Genomic DNA, 20,380 nt, shown 5'->3' with positions numbered 1-20,380 from the left:
GCTCGACATCGAGGCCGACAATGTCAAGGCCAGGCAGAGGCAGCTCGACATCGAGGCCACCAATGCCGCCACCAAAGCGAAGGAAGTGGCCCTTGCGATCATGAGCGTGGACTTGTCCAAGATGAGCAAGAAGACGAGGGCCTGATTCGAGGCCAGGTAGAAGGAGATGCTCGACGCTGACGGCTTGAACTAGGTCGTCCGATCGGCCGTGGCCGTTTTTTGGAGGCTGGCATGGGTGGCGCCCGCCCGTTGGGCCGCTGGTTGTGTGCCGGCGAGAAAAACATTCATTTTGAAGGCCGGCTGTGTTGCTGGCCGCTGGCTGTGTTACCGGCGAGGACAACTATTCATTTTGGAGGCTGGCTGTGTTGCCGGCCGCTGGCTGATGCCGGCGATGGACGTGTAGGCCGCTGGCTCTGTTGCCGGCATGATGAACTGGGGCCGCTGGTCTGATGAACTAGGGCTTGGCATTTGAAACATTGCTCCTTTTTAAAATAGACGCGGACATGATGGGGCAAACGGATGCGGCCGCGCGCTGGGCGCACGGCCACCGTATCCCAGGACACGCCCGGACACGACCCCATTGCCCTACCTAAACGGACAGAATCCGAACAAAATGGACGTCCGTTTAAAGTCGCACGGTGAAATTAGCCTGACCCCATCGATAAGGCCAAACCAAGACCTGGGCGAGAGAGCCCGTGAGGCGAATCACTCGACGATGGATCAATCAATCACGAAATTTGATCTAGCCCCACGTACATGAGAGCATTTACAGCTCGATGACTCAATCAATCAGTAAATTTGATCTAGCCCCACGTACATGAGAGTAGGGACATCTACAGACGGACACCAAATCCGCACCTCAAACGCCCCGCCGATGTGCTCGGACTTGTCTGCGTGCATTGATCGGACACTTCTCATTTTGAATCTGTATCCGTATATTTTATATTCGATCCCTCGTATCCATGCAACACATACATGTATGAAAATAAATCTACGTAGATCAATGGACTAGCAATAAATCTACTTAAATCGAACAAAATTCACGCATAAACGATCATCGGACAACTAAAATATGATAGTACGTCTGCAAACGAGAAAATACCTAATTAAGCAGGAATGGCCGAGGAAATCACCATTCCCTGGCCGCCGCCTTCCCCTTGCGGTCGGCGGTACTGCTTTGGACATCAGTGTAGGCGTCGGCCGCCGGAGAGTCGTCGTCGTTGTTGTCGGAGCTTGACCCGTCGTCGTTGTCGTAGTCAGACAGGTCCATCTGCACTCCGGCAAGCCTCCGGAGCTAGCGCTCCTGCTCCTCGGCGTGCCTCTTTGCCTTCGCCGCCGTTTCCACCGACGCCTCGCGCTACAACAACTCGATGGCGAGCCGGAGCACTTTGGTGTTCTTTCGCTGGAGCCACTGTACATCAGATTCCGCCGTTGTCAGGGAGCGCCGGAGGACGGACGCGATGAGCGCGTCCTCAGGGTCGACCGGCACGCACGTGGTTTCTCGGTACCTCGCTGATGCGTCGCCTCCCTCGTGCCGTGCGGCGCGCGCCTCTTGACTCGGGTGTGCTCAACCAGTCCGGCGCCGGCGAGGGCACAAGTGTTGGGGAACGCGGTAATTTAAAAAAATCCTATGATCACGCAAGATCTATCTAGGAGAAGTATAGCAACGAGTGGGGAGAGTGTGTCCACGTACCCTCGTAGACCGAAAGCGGAAGCGTTTTATCAACGCGGTTGATGTAGTCGTACGTCTTCACGATCTGACCGATCCTAACACCAAACGTACGGCACCTCCGTGTTCAGCACACGTTCAGCTCGATGACGTCCCTCGTACTCTTGATCCAGTTGAGGCCGAGGGAGAGTTCCGTCAGCACGACGGCGTGGCGACGGTGATGATGAAGTTATCGGCACAGTGCTTCGCCTAAGCACTACGACGATATGACCAAAGTGTGTAACTGTGGAGCGGTGCACCGCACACGGCTAAGACAAATCTTGGAGTGCCTTTGGGGTGCCCCCTGCCCACGTATATAAAGGAGGGAGGAAGAGAAGGCCGGCCCTAGAGGGGGCGCGCCAAAGGGGGGAGTCCTACTTGAACTCCCAATCCAAGTAGGATTCGCCCCCCCCTCCTATCCTATTCCAACTAGGAGAAGGAAGGGAAGGAGGAAGAGGGGAGAAGGAAGGAGGGGGGCCTCGCCCCCTCCTAGTCCAATTCGGACCAGCCCATGGGGGGGGGGTCACCTCTTGAGGCCCTTCTCTCCTTTCCCGCATGGCCCATTAAGGCCCACTACTTCCCCCGGCGAATTCCCGTAACTCTCCGGTACTCCGAAAAATACCCGAATCAGTGGGAACCTTTCCGATGTCCGAATATAGCCTTCCAATATATCGATCTTTATCTCTCTACCATTTCGAGACTCCTCGTCATGTCTGTGATCTCATCCGAGACTCCGAACAAACTTCGGTCATCAAATCACATAACTCATAATACAAATCGGCATCAAACTTTAAGCGTGCGGACCCTACGGGTTTGAGAACTATGTAGACATGATCGAGACACATCTCCGATCAATAAACAATAGCGGAACCTGGATGCTCATATTGGCTACTACATATTCTATGAAGATCTTTATCCGTCAAGCCGCATAACAACATACGTTGTTCCCTTTGTTATCGGTATGTTACTTTCCGAGATTCGATCGTCGGTATCCTCATACCTAGTTCAATCTCGTTACCGGAAAGTCTCTTTACTCGTTCCGTAATGCATCATCCCGTAACTAACTCATTAGTCACATTGCTTGCAAGGCTTATAGTGATGTGCATTACCGAGAGGGCCCAGAGATACCTCTCCGTTACATGGAGTAACAAATCCTAATCTCGATCTATGCTAACCCAACAAACACCTTCGGAGACACCTGTAGAGCATCTTTATAATCACCCAGTTACGTTGTGACGTTTGATAGCACACAAGGTATTCCTCCGGTTTTCGGGAGTTGCATAATCTCATAGTTATAGGAACATGTATAAGTCATGAAGAAAGCAATAGCAATAAAACTGAACGATCATTATGCCAAGCTAACGGATGGGTCTTGTCCATCACATCATTCTCCTAATGATGTGATCCCGTTCATCAAATGACACACATGTCTATGGTCAGGAAACTTAACCATCTTTGATTAATGAGCTAGTCAAGTAGACGCATACTAGCGATAGTTTGTTTTGTCTATGTATTCACACATGTATCAAGTTTCCGGTTAATACAAAGCATGAATAATAAACATTTATCATGATATAAGGAAATATACATAACATCTTTATTATTGCCTCTAGGGCATATTTTCTTCAGTCTCCCACTTGCACTAGAGTCAATAATCTAGATCACATCGCCATGTGATTTAACACCAATAGTTCACATCGCCATGTGATTTAACACTCTATAGTTCACATCGCCATGTGACCAATACCCAAAGGATTTACTAGAGTCAATAATCTAGTTCACATTGCCATGTGATTAACACCCAAAGAGTACTAAGGTGTGATCATGTTTTGCTTGTGAGAGAAGTTTAGTCAACGGGTCTGCCATATTCGGACCCGTATGTATTTTTCAAATTTCTATGTCTACAATGCTCTGCACGGAGCTACTCTAGCTAATTGCTCCCACTTTTAATATGTATCCAGATTGAGACTTAGAGTCATCCGGGTTAGTGTCAAAGCTTGCATTGACATAACTCTTTACGACGAATTCTTTATCACCTCCATAACCGAGAAATATTTCCTTAGTCCTCTAAGGATAATTTTGACCAATGTCTAGTGATCTACTCCTAGATCACTATTGTACTCCCTTGCCAAACTTAGGGCAGGGTATACAATAGGTCTGGTACATAACATGGCATACTTTATAGAACCTATGGCTGAGGCATAGGGAATGACTTTCATTCTCTCTCTATCTTCTGCCGTGGTCGGGCTTTGAGTCTTACTCAACTTCACACCTAGCAACACAGGGAAAAACTCCTTCTTTGATTGTTCCATTTGAACTACTTCAAAATCTTGTCAAGGTATGTACTCATTGAAAAAACTTATCAAGCGTCTTGATCTATCTCTATGGATCTTGATGCTCAATATGTAAGCAGCTTCACCGAGGTCTTTTTTTGAAAAACTCCTTTCAAATACTCCTTTATGCTTTCCAGAAAATTCTATATTATTTCCGATCAACAATATGTCATCCACATATACTTATCAGAAAGGTTGTAGTGCTCCCACTCACTTTTTGTAAATACAGGCTTCATCGCAAGTCTGTATAAAACTATATGCTTTGATCAACTCATCAAAGCGTATATTCCAACTCCGAGATGCTTACATCAGTCCACAGATGGATCGCTCGAGCTTGCACACTTTGTTAGCACCTTTAGGATCAACAAAACTTTCTGGTTGTATCATATACAACTCTTCTTTAGTATATCCATTAATGCATTTTTGATATCCATTTGCCAGATTTCATAAAACGTGGCAATTGCTAACATGATTCGGATAGACTTTTAAGCATCGATACAAGTTAAAAAATCTCATTGTAGTCAACACCTTGAACTTGTCGAAAACATTTTTGCGACAATTCGAGCTTTGTAGATAGTAACACTACTATGAGCGTCCATCTTCCTCTTGAAAATCCATTTTATTCTCTATGGCCTGCCGATCATCGGGCAAGTCAATCAAAGTCCATACTTTGTTCTCATATATGGATCTCATCTCAGATTTCATGGCCTCAAGCCATTTCGCGGAATCTGGGCTCGTCATCACTTCCTCATAGTTCGTAGGTTCGTCATGGTCTAGCAACATGACTTCCAGAATAGGATTACCGTACCACTCTGGTGCAGAACGTACTCTGGCTGACCTACGAGGTTCGGTAGTAACTTGATCTGAAGTTTCATGATCATCATCATTAGCTTCCTCACTAATTGGTGTAGGCATCACGGGAACTGATTTCTGTGATGAACTACTTTCCAATTCAGGAGCAGGTACAATTACCTCATCAAGTTCTACTTTCCTCCAACTTACTTCTTTCGAGAGAAACTCCTTCTCTAGAAAGGATCCATTCTTAGCAACGAATATCTTGCCTTTGGATCTGTGATAGAAGGTTTACCCAACAGTCTCTTTTGGGTATCCTATGAAGACATATTTCTCCGATTTGGGTTCGAGCTTATCAGGTTGAAGCTTTTTCACATAAGCATCGCAGCCCCAAACTTTAAGAAACGACAACTTTGGTTTCTTGCCAAACAACATTTCATATGGCGTCGTCTCAATGGATTTAGATGGTGCCCTATTTAACGTAAATGCACCTGTCTCTAATGCATAGCCCAAAAACCATAGTGGTAAATCGGTAAGAGACATCATAGATCGCACAATATCTAATAAAGTACAGTTATGATGTTCGGACACACCATTATGTTATGGTGTTCCAGGTGGCATGAGTTTGTGAAACTATTCCACATTGTTTAAATTGAAGGCCAAACTCGTAACTCAAATATTCGCCTCTGCGATCATATCGTAGAAACTTTATTTTCTTGTTACGATGATTCTCCACTTCACTCTGAAATTCTTTGAACTTTTCAAATGTTTCAGACTTATGTTCCATCAAGTAGATATACCCATATCTGCTCAAATCATCTGTGAAGGTCAGAAAATAACGATACTCGTCGCGAGCCTCAACACTTATCAGACCGCATACATCAGTATGTAGTATTTCCAAAAAGTCAGTTGCTCGCTCCATTGTTCCGGAGAACATAGTTTTAGTCATCTTGCCCATGAGGCATGGTTCGCAAGCATCAAGTGATTCTAAAAGCCCATCAGCATGGAGTTTCTTCATGCGCTTTACACCAATATGACCTAAACGGCAGTGCCACAAATAAGTTGCACTATCATTATTAACCTTGCATCTTTTGGCTTCAATATTATGAATATGTGTATCACTATGATCGAGATTCAATAAACCATTTATATTAAGTGTATGACCATAGAAAGTTTTATTCATGTAAACAGAACAACAATTATTCTTTGACTTAAATAAATAACCGTATTGCAATAAACATGATCCAATCATATTCATGCTCAACGCAAACACCAAATAACATTTATTTAGGTTCAACACTAATCCCGAAAGTATAGGTAGTGTGCGATGATGATCATATCAATCTTGGAACCACTTCCAACACACATTGTCACTTCACCCTTAACTAGTCTCTGTTCATTCTGCAACTCCTACGAGTTACTACTCTTAGCAACTGAACCAGTATCAAATACCGAGGGGTTGCTATAAACACTAGTAAAGTACACATCAATAACATGTATATCAAATATAGCTTTGTTCACTTTACCATCCTTCTTATCCACCAAGTATCTAGGGTAGTTCCACTTCCAGCGACCATTTCCTTTGCAGTAGAAGCACTCAGTTTCAGGCTTAGGTCTAACTTTGGGTTTCTTCATGGGAGTGGTAACTTGCTTGCCATTCTTCTTGAAGTTCCCTTTTTTTTCCTTTGCCCTTTTACTTGAAACTAGTGGTCTTGTAAACCATCAACACTTGATGCTTTTTCTTGATTTCTACCTTCGTCGATTTCAGTATCGCGAAGAGCTCGGGAATCATTTTCGTCATCCCTTGCATATTATAGTTCATCACGAAGTTCTAGTAGCTTGGTGATAGTGACTAGAGAACACTATCAATCACTATATTATCTGGAAGATTAACTCCCATCTGATTTAAGCGATTGTAGTACCCAGACAATCTGAGCACATGCTCACTGGTTGAGCTATTCTCCTCCATCTTGTAGGCAAAGTACTGTCAGAGGTCTCATACCTCTCGACACGGGCATGAGTCTGAAATACTAATTTCAACTCTTGGAACATCTTATATGCTCCATGACGTTCAAAACGTTTTTGAAGTCCCAGTTTTAAGCCGTAAAGCATGGTGCAGTAAACTATCAAGTAGTCATCATATCGAGCTTGCCAAACGTTTATAACGTTTGCATATACTCCTGCAATAGGTCTGTCACCTAGCGGTGCATCAAGGACATAATACTTCTGTGCAGCCATGAGGATAATCCTCAGATCACGGACCTAGTCCGTATCATTGCTACTATCATCTTTCAACTTAGTTTCTCTAGGAACATATAAAAATAAACGGGGAGCTACATCGCGAGCTGTTGATCTTCAACATAGATATGATAATACTACCAGGACTAAGTTCATGATAAATTAAAGTTCAATTAATCATATTACTTAAGAACTCCCACTTAGATAGACATCTCTCTAGTCATCTAAATGATCACGTGACCCATATCAACTAAACCATGTCCGATCATCACGCGAGATGGAGAAGTTTTCAATGGTGAACATCACTATGTTGATCATATCTACTATATGATTCACGCTCGACCTTTCGGTCTCAGTGTTCCGAGGCCATATCTGCATATGCTAGGTTCGTCAAGTTTAACCCGAGTATTCTGCGTGTGCAAAACTGGCTTGCACCCGTTGAATGTGAACGTAGAGCTTATCACACCTGATCATCACGTGGTGTCTCGGCACGACGAACTGTAGCAACGGTGCATACTCAGGGAGAACACTTGTACCTTGAAATTTAGTGAGAGATCATCTTATAATGCTACCGCCGTACTAAGCAAAATAAGATGCATAAAGGATAAACATCACATGCAATCAATATAAGTGATATGATATGGCCATCATCATCTTGTGCCTTTGATCTCCATCTCCAAAGCACCGTCATGATCACCATCGTCACCGGCTTGACACCTTGATCTCCATTGTAGCATCGCTGTCATCTCGCCAACTATTGCTTCTACGACTATCACTACCGCTTAGTGATAAAGTAAAGCAATTACATGGCGATTGCATTTCATACAATAAAGCGACAACCATATGGCTCCTGCCAGTTGCGGATAACTTTTACAAAACATGATCATCTCATACAATAATTTATATATCATCACGTCTTGACCATATCACATCACAACAACCCTGCAAAAACAAGTTAGACGTCCTCTACTTTGTTGTTGCAAGTTTTACGTGGCTGCTACGGGCTTAGCAAGAACCGTTCTTACCTACGCATCAAAACCACAACGATTTTTCATCAAGTGTGTTGTTTTAACCTTCAACAAGGACTGGGCGTAGTCAAACTCGATTCAACTAAAGTTGGAGAAACAGACACCCACTAGCCACCTGTGTGCGAAGCACGTCGGTAGAACCAGTCTCATGAACGCGGTCATGTAATGTTGGTCTGGGCCGCTTCATTCAACAATACCGCCGAATCAAAGTATGACATGCTAGTAAGCAGTATGACTATTATCGCCCACAACTCTTTGTGTTCTACTCGTGCATATAACATCTACGCATAGACCTGGCTCGGATGCCACTGTTGGGGAATGTAGTAATTTCAAAAAAATCCTACGATCACGCAAGACCTATCTAGGAGAAGCATAGCAAAGAGTGGGGAGAGTGTGTCCACGTACCCTCGTAGACCGAAAGCGGAAGTGTTTTATCAACGCGGTTGATGTAGCCGTACGTCTTCACGATCCGACCGATCTAGCACCGAACGTACGACACCTCCGTGTTCAGCACACGTTCAGCTCGATGACGTACCTCGTACTCTTGATCCAGTTGAGGCCGAGGGAGAGTTCCGTCAGCACGACGGCGTGGTGACGGTGATGATTAAGTTATCGGCGCAGGGCTTCGCCTAAGCACTACGAAGATATGACCGAGGTGTGTAACTGTGGAGGGGGGCACCGGACACGGCTAAGACAAATCTTGGAGTGCCTTTGGGGTGCCCCTGCCCACGTATATAAATGAGGGAGGAAGAGGAGGCCGGCCCTAGAGGGGGCGTGCCAAAGGGGGGAGTCCTACTTGGACTCCCGGTCCAAGTAGGATTCGCCCCCCCCCTTTCCTATTCCAACTAGGAGAAGGAAGGGAAGGAGGAAGAGGGGAGAAGGAAGGAGGGGGGTGCCGCCCCCTCCTAGTCCAATTCGGACCAGCCCATGGGGGGGCGCGCGGCCACCTCTTGAGGCCCTTCTCTCCTTTCCCGTATGGCCCATTAAGGCCCACTACTTCCCCCGGCGAATTCCTGTAACTCTCCGGTACTCCGAAAAATACCCGAATCACTCAGAACCTTTCCTATGTCCGAATATAGCCTTCCAATATATCGATATTTACCTCTCGACCATTTCGAGACTTCTTGCCATGTCCGTGATCTCATCCGGGACTCCGAACAAACTTCGGTCATAAAATCACATAACTCATAATACAAATGTCATCGAACGTTAAGCGTGCGGACCCTACGGGTTCGAGAACTATGTAGACATGACCGAGACACATCTCCGGTCAATAACCAATAGCGAAACCTGGATGCTCATATTGGCTCCTACATATTCTACGAAGATCTTTACCCGTCAAACCGCATAACAACATACGTTGTTCCCTTTGTTATCAGTATGTTACTTGCCCGAGATTCGATCGCCGGTATCCTCATACCTAGTTCAATCTCGTTACCGGCAAGTCTCTTTACTCGTTCTGTAATGCATCATCCCGTAACTAACTCATTAGTCACATTGCTTGCAAGGCTTATAGTGATGTGCATTACCGAGAGGGCCCAGAGATACCTCTCCGTTACACGGAGTAACAAATCCTAATCTCGACCTATGCCAACCCAACAAACACCTTCGGAGACACCTGTAGAGCATCTTTATAATCACCCAGTTATGTTGTGACGTTTGATAGCACACAAGGTGTTCCTCCGGTATTCAGGAGTTGCATAATCTCTTAGTTATAGGAACATGTATAAGTCATGAAGAAAGCAATAGCAATAAAACTCAACGATCATTATGCCAAGCTAACGCATGGGTCTTGTCCATCACATCATTCTCCTAATGATGTGATCCCGTTCATCAAATGACAACACATGTCTATGGTCAGGAAACTTAACCATCTTTTATTAACGAGCTAGTCAAGTAGAGGCATACTAGGGACACTTTGTTTTGTCTATGTATTCACACATGCATTTAGTTTCCGGTTAATACAATTCTAGCATGAATAATAAACATTTATCATGGTATAAGGAAATATAAATAACATGTTTATTTTTGCCTCTAGGGCATATTTCCTTCAACAAGCACCCAACAGTGCCCGTGGACACCCTCTGGAGGTAGATGGGATGTGGTGGCCGGGGGGGGGGGGGCGTACATGGACTGGGCGGAGTCGGAGGCGCTTCCACCGGTGCTACGCGTTGGACGGGAGGTCCGGACAACGATGAGCGAAGGGTGACGACGGGTCGCTCCGCGAGCTGCTACCACCCTGATCTAGACGTGAGCGCAAAAAGCGATGCGGAGAGCAACCGCATCGTCGTCTTTGCCGGAGCCAGAGCTCTTGCGGTCATCCGCCATGCATGGATCGGATATGAAGAGGAAGCGACTAATTAGGAAGTGGAGTAGACGGAGAGAGAGGACTGGACTGAGCGCACTGTGGTCTATGGTTAATCGGAGGGGATATTTGTGGGGTCGGGGTGGGCCGGGCTGACGTGGCGGACGCGCCCCAGCGTTTGAGGTCAGTATGAGACGCCCGGGTGGGTTGAGTTTTTTTACCGGTCATAGACCGGACGGCCTGCCCGACATTTGATGGGTGTTTAAGGCGCCCAACTCATGCTATGAGGACCCAACCCTAATTAGCATGTAAGAGCAACTCCAACGCGTCGACGCAAATCGGACGCGCGGTTTGTCTACTTTTATCTGTTTGGGTCGGCGTTTGCCCGAATCTGGTGTGCCCAACACGCTGACACATTTTGTGTCTGCGGGCCGGCCATTTTCTACAACTATTTTTGCATATAAACACATTGCCCAAAGTTCGCTTATGCCTCACAACCAAATTAAAATATCACAATGCTACGACCAAATAATAATCTCATAGTTTACAAGCCAAATGAAATTTAAATTGTTACAAATACATTTGAAAGTAATGAGCCGATAGATGTATTGGTTGCCAAGGTGAGCCAACATATTCTCAACCAAATCATCTTATAGTTGTATGCGAGTTTTTCAATCACGCATTTCATGATGAAATTGGGTAAACTGTGCAAATGTTGCCGCTCCTCCATGCTCAAGGACAACATTTTCACCCTGAAATTGAAACCCTTGGTCATATATTTCATCTGAACGGTCATCCTCTATGACCATGTTGTGCATGATCACACAAACAATCATCACCTTTCACAACTTGGTGCTCCAAGTTCTAGCAGGATATTGAACAATGCTCCATCGAGATTGAAGAACACCAAACGCACGCTCCACATCCTTCCTTAGCACTTTCTTGTGCTCAGGAAAATCCCTGCCTCTTCTCTCCTACTGGGTTGGGGATTGTCTTCACAAAGATAGTTCACTAACGATAGATACTATTAGCTAGGTAGTATCATTTGTTGTAGTGGTGGCCATTGATATCAACATTGACATCTGGGCAGTTGCCTTCTGCAAGCCTTCCGAACACCAGAGAACACTGGAGCACATTAATGTCGTTGTGAGAGCCAGCCATGCTAAAAAAAGTGCCAATTCAGAGATATTGTGAAGCCACATCCTCAAGAATGACAGTGCAAGCTTTCACTTGGGCCCTATACTACCCCTGCCAAGCAGATGGACAGTTCTTTCACTTTCAGTGCATACAATCTATGCTACCAAGCAAAACCGGAAAACCTCTAGCTGCAATGATCTCCAACAACCGAATTGTGTCTGTAGCAATTGGCTCTTTCAAGTACTCCGGACCAAACACTGCCACCACAGCCTTGCAGAACTTGTACATCGAATATAGGCAGGTGGACTCACTCATGCGGACGCACTCATCAGTAAGATCACCGGTATTCCGTATGCAAGCATCCAAATAGGTGTGATGCATTTATGAAAAGAGGAGAAGCCAACTTTTCTGAGTGCATCCGACTTGCATTCAAAATAATCATCTTAGGCCACAACCCCCTCCCGCATATGATTGAACAAATGTCTAGCCATCCGGAAGTGCCGCCGGAATAACTTGTGTTTGAACAGTTAATCACCGGCCGCGAAGTAGTCATCCCAAAGTAGGCAATGGCCCCTCTCCCTGTTGCGACTCAACGCCGGAACATGGCTCGGGATCGAGCCCCTAAACATCGGTCGCTGCCTAGGAATGTGGTGATGGACGACCAACGCAGCAACCACCATCTCTTCATTGTCCGGCGACGAATCGTCCGAATCACAAATGAAGTTGTTGAAAAAAATACTCATCTTCACTATCCATTTGTACCTTGCGGGCAAAACGTTGAACAGCTTAGGGGCGTGGTGGAAGAAGCCACTCGTCGAAGAGCACCGCCCGTCCCCCAGTCCAGGCAAACAGGCATGTTGGCGTGGAGGCGACAATGGCGACGGAGGCTCCGAGCTCGGAGCGTTTTCGGCGGCGGCAGAGGGCGGTGGTGGCGTGGTTGTGGCGGGTGCTACGGCGGCGGCTGCACAAGCCATCAAGGCTGGCAAGTTCAACCGTCGGGGGTGTGGCGTGCTGCTGGGAAAGATGTGTGGGCGAGGACGACGGCCTAGGCAGCGTCCCACCGGTCGGAACTGGGCGATGACGGCGATGGCGGGGGTGGCCGGGTGTTGGCTGCAGATGGGAGATGGAGAGGGGAATGGCCAATGTGCCACCGACTGACGGACCAGGAGGAGGACAAGGGCGGGTGTCACGTGCGTCCGCTTCATTTCCGCGTCGACGTTAACTGGGCTCAAAATTTAGGTTTGAAATGGATCGCGTGCGGACAAAAGACAGACGCTCGTCCGTCTGGGTCGGCTCGTTGTGCCACAGTTTGTGTCTGTTTCAACTCAAACGAAAGGTGCGCGGACAGTCGACGCGTTGGAGTCGTTTTAAAGAGAGTAACCCGCGTGCTGGCTGTGTCCGGCCGACGGGCGACGGAGGCCGTGATCGATCGACTCGCGCCTCATCAGATGGAGAAAACTGGCGTTGGATTTGGTCTGCTGAAATGTCGTGCACGCTTCCAAAACCCAGTGTCTGGAGCGGTATTTGCTGACCAGGCACGCATGTGCGTTCTTCAGTCCCCGAACGCAACTTCTGATGCGGCGATCGTGGCCGATGGAGAGTTCTGTTTCTTTTGGCGCTACTGCATGCATGCATGGTAATGTGCAGTACAGTACTGCCCTACAATGGTCCATCTCCCATCGCCCACATCATCGGACTCCAATGTGGGATGGGTCATGGCTCGATCTCGCGCCCGTGAGTGAAGTCGACCGACGGTGAGGCCAACTCCAATGACCCCAATCGGACATTGGCCCGCTTTTCGTCCGTTTAGGATGGTAATGGAGCCGCGTCCGCCCTGATTTTCGGATGCGTCCCGGCCGTGCGCCCAACGTGCGGCCGCATTTCGGCTGCATCTCGTCTGCATACATTTTTTACAACACTTTTATTATTATTTTCATCTTTAATATTTTTGATACATTGAAGTACATCCTCAAATCTTGACTAGAATAGTAAGACCAAAGAAAACAAGTGGCACTTTAAAAGATATCCAACATCCATAACTACTCCTGCAAGTTGGATTAGTGCCTTCTCGATGCTTTCATTGTTGATCTGGCGGAGTCTCGATCTTGTATGCTTCTTTCTTCTTCGAGTCTAAAGAAGTAGATGTTACTTCTTCGTATCTAATCTCATCTCTAGCCTCTATTCTAGCAACAAGTGCACGAATATCTATAAATAGATCGATGTACTCTTTTTCCTAATACCAAAACTTGCATCCATCCTACACAATAAATATTTGAGTGTAAGCCAAACAAGCCGAAACCGGGAGCACAACCGAAGCTAAACTAGCACATACCTCATCATTTTTGCACTTGATGAAACCCATCCGAGATGTTCCGGCATTGTAGACATGCGGCGCAAGACCTTTCGTGGACAGTCGTCGCACTTTTATGAGCGGCAACGGTGCGCCGATGAGCATTTGGGCCAGCACCGAGCCCGGCCGACAGTCGTTGGCGTATTTGCCGGCGAACCGGCGACGGGGTAGATCCGAGCGGTTAGAGGCGGAGTTAACACCTCCATGCGGCCTGGGGGCGTTGTCGGGGCTGTGCGGTCCGGTACCCGGCCACTCCATGGCATGACGAGGCCTCCGGCAGCCGGGGTGAGCTCAAATCCGGCCGGATCTGCTCCAAATCCAACCGCGGGATGCGCTGAAATCAGACAACCGTGGTTGGATAGTTCGAGCGTCGAGGAAACGGGGGTTGCGACAAGTGGAGGGGGAGGGCTCGCGGCCGTGCTGGACGAGAAAATTGACGGCGGTGGCGGCTAGGGACCAGAGGAGAGTGGGGCCCGGGAGGGGGGCGGAGACGGGGAGGGGAATAGAAAAAGAGGGCTCATGTGTCCCCGACGGGCGGGCCAGGGAGGACATGGCATGCGCCACGTGCCATCCGCATGTGTCTGTTCGGCTGCAAATGCCGTCCAACGTTGAATCCGGAATGGGTCGAAAGCGGAGCGAAAACAGATACCGGTCATTTGATACCGCGCGATTGGACCTCGTACGTACAGGTTGGCATGGCATGCACGGTGATACAGCCGAGATCGTGTCCACCGAACCCTTCCGCGTCACATCATCCTACGACCAGAGACGAGTGCGTGCGTGGCACCGTCACCGGCCCGGCCGAGCAGCGGCGGCGGCGAGCGTCGCACGGACCAACCAACGAGGCTCGAGCTGACCAACCACGCCGGCCCATGCACGCTCTTCGTCCAGCTGCCCATGCACGCTCGCCAACGACCCGACCATGGCACGCACGCGCTCGGTCACCGAGGCGGCCAGGCGCCAGGGGGAATAGCGGTCGCGGTCGTCCGCTACCGGCAGGCACCCGTGGCGCCGCGGTGGGACGCCGACGCCGATCGCCTGTCCACGTGACGCGCCGATGATATGCACGTTCCCGGCAACGCGACAACAGTCGCGCGCAGCGAGGCCGTTCCGCCACGCCGCTGCTCGCTGCTCGCTGCGTGGCCTGCGCCGCTGACCGTAGACTCGGCGCGCGCCCCCCGTGTGCGGGCCCACATGGCAGAGGACCCCACCCATGTCCCGACGCCCTGGACCCTGTCCACAGGTCCCCATGCTCCAGGCCCCCGCTAGATCAGAGTGCCCGCTTCTGGTGCCGTGCGTGGACTGGGTCCACCCTCCGAGACGCCACCCCTGCGCGCGCCTCGTGAACCACCACCATCATCGAGCAGTTACCAGTCCCCCAACTCACCAGTCAGTTCAGTCCACCACCCCACCTCCCCTCCGCTCCTCTCTCCCCCTCCCCCACAGCTCCCTCGTCATCGTCATCCCCGCTACTCCTGCCGCTTCTTCTCTTCTCCCAGACTGCGTCAGTCGTCAGCGTCATCCGGATCCCCGCCAGGAGCTCGCGACCGAGCAATCCGAGGAGAATCCAGCCAGAACCAGAACCAGAACCAGGTACGTGCTCTCTTGATCTTCTCCCCCCCGTCGGCCCGCCGCAATCTCATTCCGGTTTCGCCTTCTAGTTTCTCTCCCCGGACCGGACGGCATTCCTGCCCGCCCGCCTGCGCTTTCTTTCGGATTTACGGCGGCCCGACGGAGATTTCCGACTCTTTGTCGCCGGCGGTTAAACCAAGGGACATTTTGGGTTTGGGGATTAGTAGGTGGTCAGTGTTCTTATTAACTGCCGTTGATCAGAGATTCAGAGGCCAGGGGTGACGCGGAGGCTGCATTGTTAGGTAGAAGATTAGTTGAGGCATGTGTTTTCCTCTGTACACGCTCTCGAGTCTGGACAGCAGGGTGGGATTCTGTGGGGTTATTTCTTTTGTCCGCTAGAAGAAAAAGGATCCAATTTTGTGTTCCTCCACTCCACCAGTGAACTGGATTTGCATCAGTGTTCTTGCTGATTCATTTTTTCTTTATTAGTTTCAGTGAACCGGATCAAAAAGAAATCTCTAGTTTCAGGCCCTCTTTTTCTTTTCACCTGGATAAAATATTGGGCCCTTCTGGCTCTTTGCTGATTGCTGCATACATTTCAAGTTCATGGCCGGGAAAAATGGTATTGAACTTCTGTGGCACATATCTGCAGGAAAATTCGGAACGCAAGTACAAAGCCAGTTGTAGACCCGGCTGGAGAAACCTCAGGGACCATCCACATCCATCTCGACTCGAAGCAACCAGGGGAACACGAAAGCCAGTTGAAAGGTACCTTTCACTCAGATCTGACCCACCTCGTGACACTTCTGCTGTTAGTGTCATGTTTACACACCTTATTCTCGGTGGCCGCAGTGAGCCAAGAAAGCTCGGCTCCAAAATAGTCTTAATTAGCTCCGGAGCATGTGTCAAATGTGGATCCTGTCCTGCATTTTGTATGCACGCACTTGTCCTGTCTGCTTGAAATCTTGCATGAAAAGGGGATCTTGCTTGCTTGCTTGCACGGTTGGAAAGCTGGAGGTTTCACAAGCAAGCATGCCCATAGGTTGTTTGTGATTGATGTATATAATACTCAACGGTTGGTGGCATGTTGTGGTTCTTGCCCGTTTGCTCTTTCCCTTTAGATTCACTCAGGTTGCACTCATTTATTATTTGCTTCCTTTTTCATGAATGTAGTTGGTGTTGTGCTAGCTTGATATTTTTCTGGGGTATGCTTTTTCTGGACGGCGATTTACTGCAGGTTAGCACTGTCGATACACACACCACATCTGCTTGCTATTTTTGGAGGGGTATTGTTATTACAGAGTCGGCTGATCACCTTTCCTTTGCATATGTATGAAAAATGGATTAGTTCGGGAAAGATGTTATTAAAGAATCAAGGGTTGCACATTCATTGGGTAATGGCTGGAGATGTAGCTGAGAGGTGCTAAACAATTATGGAGTAATTTCGTTTGCTTTCGTAGCTGGTATATCAGAAAGTTTTTCTTGGAAATCATGTTTGCCCAGTACGGCAGTGCCGTGCGTCTGGTGCCTTGATGAATTTAGGCTGGCGGTGCTTTGGCAAATTTTCATAGCTGGTACATCAGAAAGTTTTTCCTGGAAATCATGTTTGCCCAGTACGGCAGTGCCGTGCGTCTCGTGCCTTGATGAATTTAGGCTGGTGGTGCTTTGGCAAATTTTCGTAGCTGGCACATCAGAAAGTTTTTCTTGGAAATCATGTTCGCCCAGTACGGCAGTGCCGTGGGTCTGGTGCCTTGATGAATTTAGGCTGGTGGTGCTTTGGCAAATTTTCATAGCTGGTACATCAGAAAGTTTTTCTTGGAAATCATGTTTGCCCGGTACGGCAGTGCCGTGGGTCTGGTGCCTTGATGAATTTAGGCTGGTGGTGCTTTGGCAAATTTTCATAGCTGGTACATCAGAAAGTTTTTCTTGGAAATCATGTTTGCCCGGTACGGCAGTGCCGTGGGTCTGGTGCCTTGATGAATTTAGGCTGGTGGTGCTTTGGCAAATTTTCATAGCTGGTACATCAGAAAGTTTTTCTTGGAAATCATGTTTGCCCGGTACGGCAGTGCCGTGGGTCTGGTGCCTTGATGAATTTAGGCTGGTGGTGCTTTGGCAAATTAATGGTTGCTTTTCATGGAATTGTACCGATAGTGGTAGGCCAGGCATGTTAGTGCACCCCTCCATTTGGTGCAGTATTAGATGGTACTCAACACCGTAATCATATCGGTTGCTGGGGTACTTTTAGTATGCTTCAAGCTCTTGATGGCCAATAAAACGAGATTTGGTACATGCCACTGTATTGATCAGACTTTTGTTGCAGAGCCAGATCACAAGCATGGAGAGAACAGCAAATGTGGTATTGGATATTGAGGGCCTGCCTCAACAACCTGATAAATGCTGCACTGGAAGTCCAAAGATGACCGTATGTCCTCTAATTTACATAACGAACACGAAGGTTCAGTAGTTATTTGAAAGGGTCTTAACCTGCCATATTTTTCCTGCAGAGAGCCCTGTCGCGTAAGGGTCCAAACCGCATGGAGAGGAGGGGCGGTGAAGAGCAGGAGCCAGATGACTTGGCAAAAAAAGTTGTCATTAAAGGTGACAAACTACAGTTTTTTTGGTCTAAGTTTTTAGGAACTACTCCCTCCGTCCCATAATATAAGAGCGTTTTTAACACTAGTGTAGTGTCAAAAACGCTCTTATATTATGGGACAGAGGGAGTATTTTATACAATTTTGCATTTATTGGTATACAATATACAATTACATACATCCTATTCTTTTGTGACACATAATTGCAAGATCCTTTCGATCCCAGCCGCTTTTGCTCCATGGACATACATATTTTGAGCATTAACCTGAATCTAGACCAGAAAAAAAAGGGAAATGTCCTAATTTCTAAAGCACCATTCTGAAGTGAGAAAGCTTTTTCTGAAATTCCTTTTGCTACTTCACAGTTAGCTGGTATGCTATTGACTTGATCCTGTGAGGATACAACAAATTGTACTTCTATTTTATGGTTGACAAACAAACCTGTGTATACTGCTTTAAGCATATATCCACAGAGTCAATTTCCGATTTGGAACAATAGTCCCCCCCCCCCCCCCCCCCCCCCTCTCTTGTACTGGAGTACTGCTGCCGCAATTCGACAGTAATAACCACTGGTGCTTATATTTATTTGAACTTTCTTTACTGCAGTTGTGCCATCTCAGCTGGAGCAGCTCAAGTTGCCGCTAGCGCACAACAAAACTTTGGTCACTCCACATTGCACTGCCACCGCACCTGTTCTGACCGACTCTGTTGAAGGAAGGTCCAAGAGATTTAATCGACTCACGGCGTTTCATCCGCGGAGAATTCTTCTCTTCTTTGCAACTTTGTAAGTCACCCACCTTGTTGAGTTTGTCATTCTGTTATGCTGAAGCTTGTCTGCCCTGGTTTGATCTGAGCTTTTACACACACAGGCCGTATGTATAGCATGCTATAAATATTCTCTGCATAAACAAAAACAATTAAAGAAATACAACATGCGATGATTCATACAAGAACTGCCCGATGGCAATTGTGTCAGTAGCTAGCAGGAACGCCGTCCAATCGCGATCAAGCAATGGCATTCCAAGATGCCACTTTTCCTCTCTGAATTAACTAGTAGTGGTTACTTGTGCATTTCATGGGACAGATTTTGTTCAAGGACATGTCCTGGGAGACGTACCATGCTCATAGATCCATAGCACAGATTGATTGTATATATATACATTGGTGGATATCGATGTTTCTTGTACCGAATTGTGCCCGCGTTTTTCGTCTTACTTCGTTTATACTACTTACTTGGTACTGATGGCTGCTGCTCTCTAACCCGTTTGCTTCCTCCTGCCTTGTTTGTGCCCCCCTGACAGGTCGAGCGTGGGGACGATGGTGCTGATATACTTCACCCTCGGCATCACCGGCAAGGTGGAAGCATAGTCTTTCTTTACATTGGCGGCGTGGGACGGCGGCGTGGCGGTACATTCCATAGCTAGGACCAGCTTTCTTTCTTTTCAGATTTTGCTTTGTTTGGGGGAGGTGAAGTACTACTGTCGCATTATAGCGATGCAACAGCAATGGAGACGACACAGTCAGGCTGGCCATGCTGCTCGACCAAGCGGTGCTCGTCATCACTGCCGCCCAGCCCAGTGTGGTGCTCCTTGGCCTCCTATAAATTTTCTTCCGTTGTGTACGTATAAAGAAAGAGTGTGTGACAGTGTGAGACCGACACAGAGTGCCGTTGGTGGTGATGATGATGAGTGCGCGCTGTGTGGGCGCACTGTGCTGAGCTCTATGGGGGCAGTTTCTCCTCGTTCCTTCTTTTGATGGAAACTAGAGAATGGACTCCACTGGGAAACACTGTGAGCTGGCTGGGTAAGCGAAGTTGCTCGACGCGGGTTCAGGTTCAGGTTCAGATACGAACACCCACCCGCCTGCTCCCATTACGCCGCTTTTTGCTGACGCCGCAGCGGTTGGCACAGCTTTGGCAGGGTGCGTGGCAGGCAGTTGAGTGCTCTCTGCTCTGGCCGGTTGCCCAAGTGGCGACGCTCCTCTGCGCGCGCACCACGGCGACGCCACTGACGCCGTCAACTTTTTCCTGTTGGCACTCAAGCCGCGCCCTGAATCTGCTCCGGTGGAGCAGCTCGCGCGCGCAGCAGACCGGGACCGGTGGCCCGGTGGGGCGCGGAAGCTGGGCGTGCAATGCAACCGTGCAAGTGCATCGTCTGCTATCTCTTTTTTCCAGCTCGAAATCTACCCGGCCGCAAGATCCGTTGTGGAATCTGTCGGCCCCGCGGTGCCGGCTGCCGGACCGGCGCACGACCGTTCAAAAGCACCTGCCCGTGAACCAATGATTGGCCAACGATTCTACGCTACCTCAAACTGACGGATTCTGTCC

At 48.2% G+C, this 20,380-nt stretch overlaps 1 protein-coding gene across 3 annotated transcripts; it reads left to right on the top strand.

Annotated features, from left to right (window-relative positions):
• The first annotated feature begins 15,204 nt into the window (after positions 1-15,204).
• On the top strand, positions 15,205-19,840 carry LOC109732750 (uncharacterized). 3 transcript variants are annotated; one of them, XM_020291936.3, is made up of 7 exons: positions 15,205-15,484; positions 16,116-16,231; positions 16,637-16,700; positions 17,784-17,885; positions 17,968-18,061; positions 18,661-18,838; positions 19,356-19,840. In XM_020291936.3, the coding sequence occupies exons 3-7, from the start codon at positions 16,671-16,673 to the stop codon at positions 19,420-19,422; spliced, it is 471 nt and encodes a 156-aa protein (XP_020147525.1). In that variant the 5' UTR covers positions 15,205-15,484; positions 16,116-16,231; positions 16,637-16,670; the 3' UTR covers positions 19,423-19,840. The 3 variants fall into 3 exon arrangements, with proteins under 3 accessions (XP_020147525.1, XP_020147529.1, XP_020147526.1); XM_020291940.3 differs by lacking the exon at positions 16,637-16,700 and having other exon boundaries at positions 17,790-17,885; XM_020291937.3 differs by lacking the exon at positions 16,637-16,700.
• Positions 19,841-20,380: the final 540 nt, after the last annotated feature.

The sequence above is a fragment of the Aegilops tauschii genome, chromosome 2 (assembly GCF_002575655.3).
Source record: "Aegilops tauschii subsp. strangulata cultivar AL8/78 chromosome 2, Aet v6.0, whole genome shotgun sequence".
Classification (NCBI taxonomy): Eukaryota; Viridiplantae; Streptophyta; class Magnoliopsida; order Poales; family Poaceae; genus Aegilops; species Aegilops tauschii.
The sequence above is the reverse complement of the archived record's forward strand: the minus strand, read 5'-3'. Positions and strand labels throughout refer to the sequence as shown.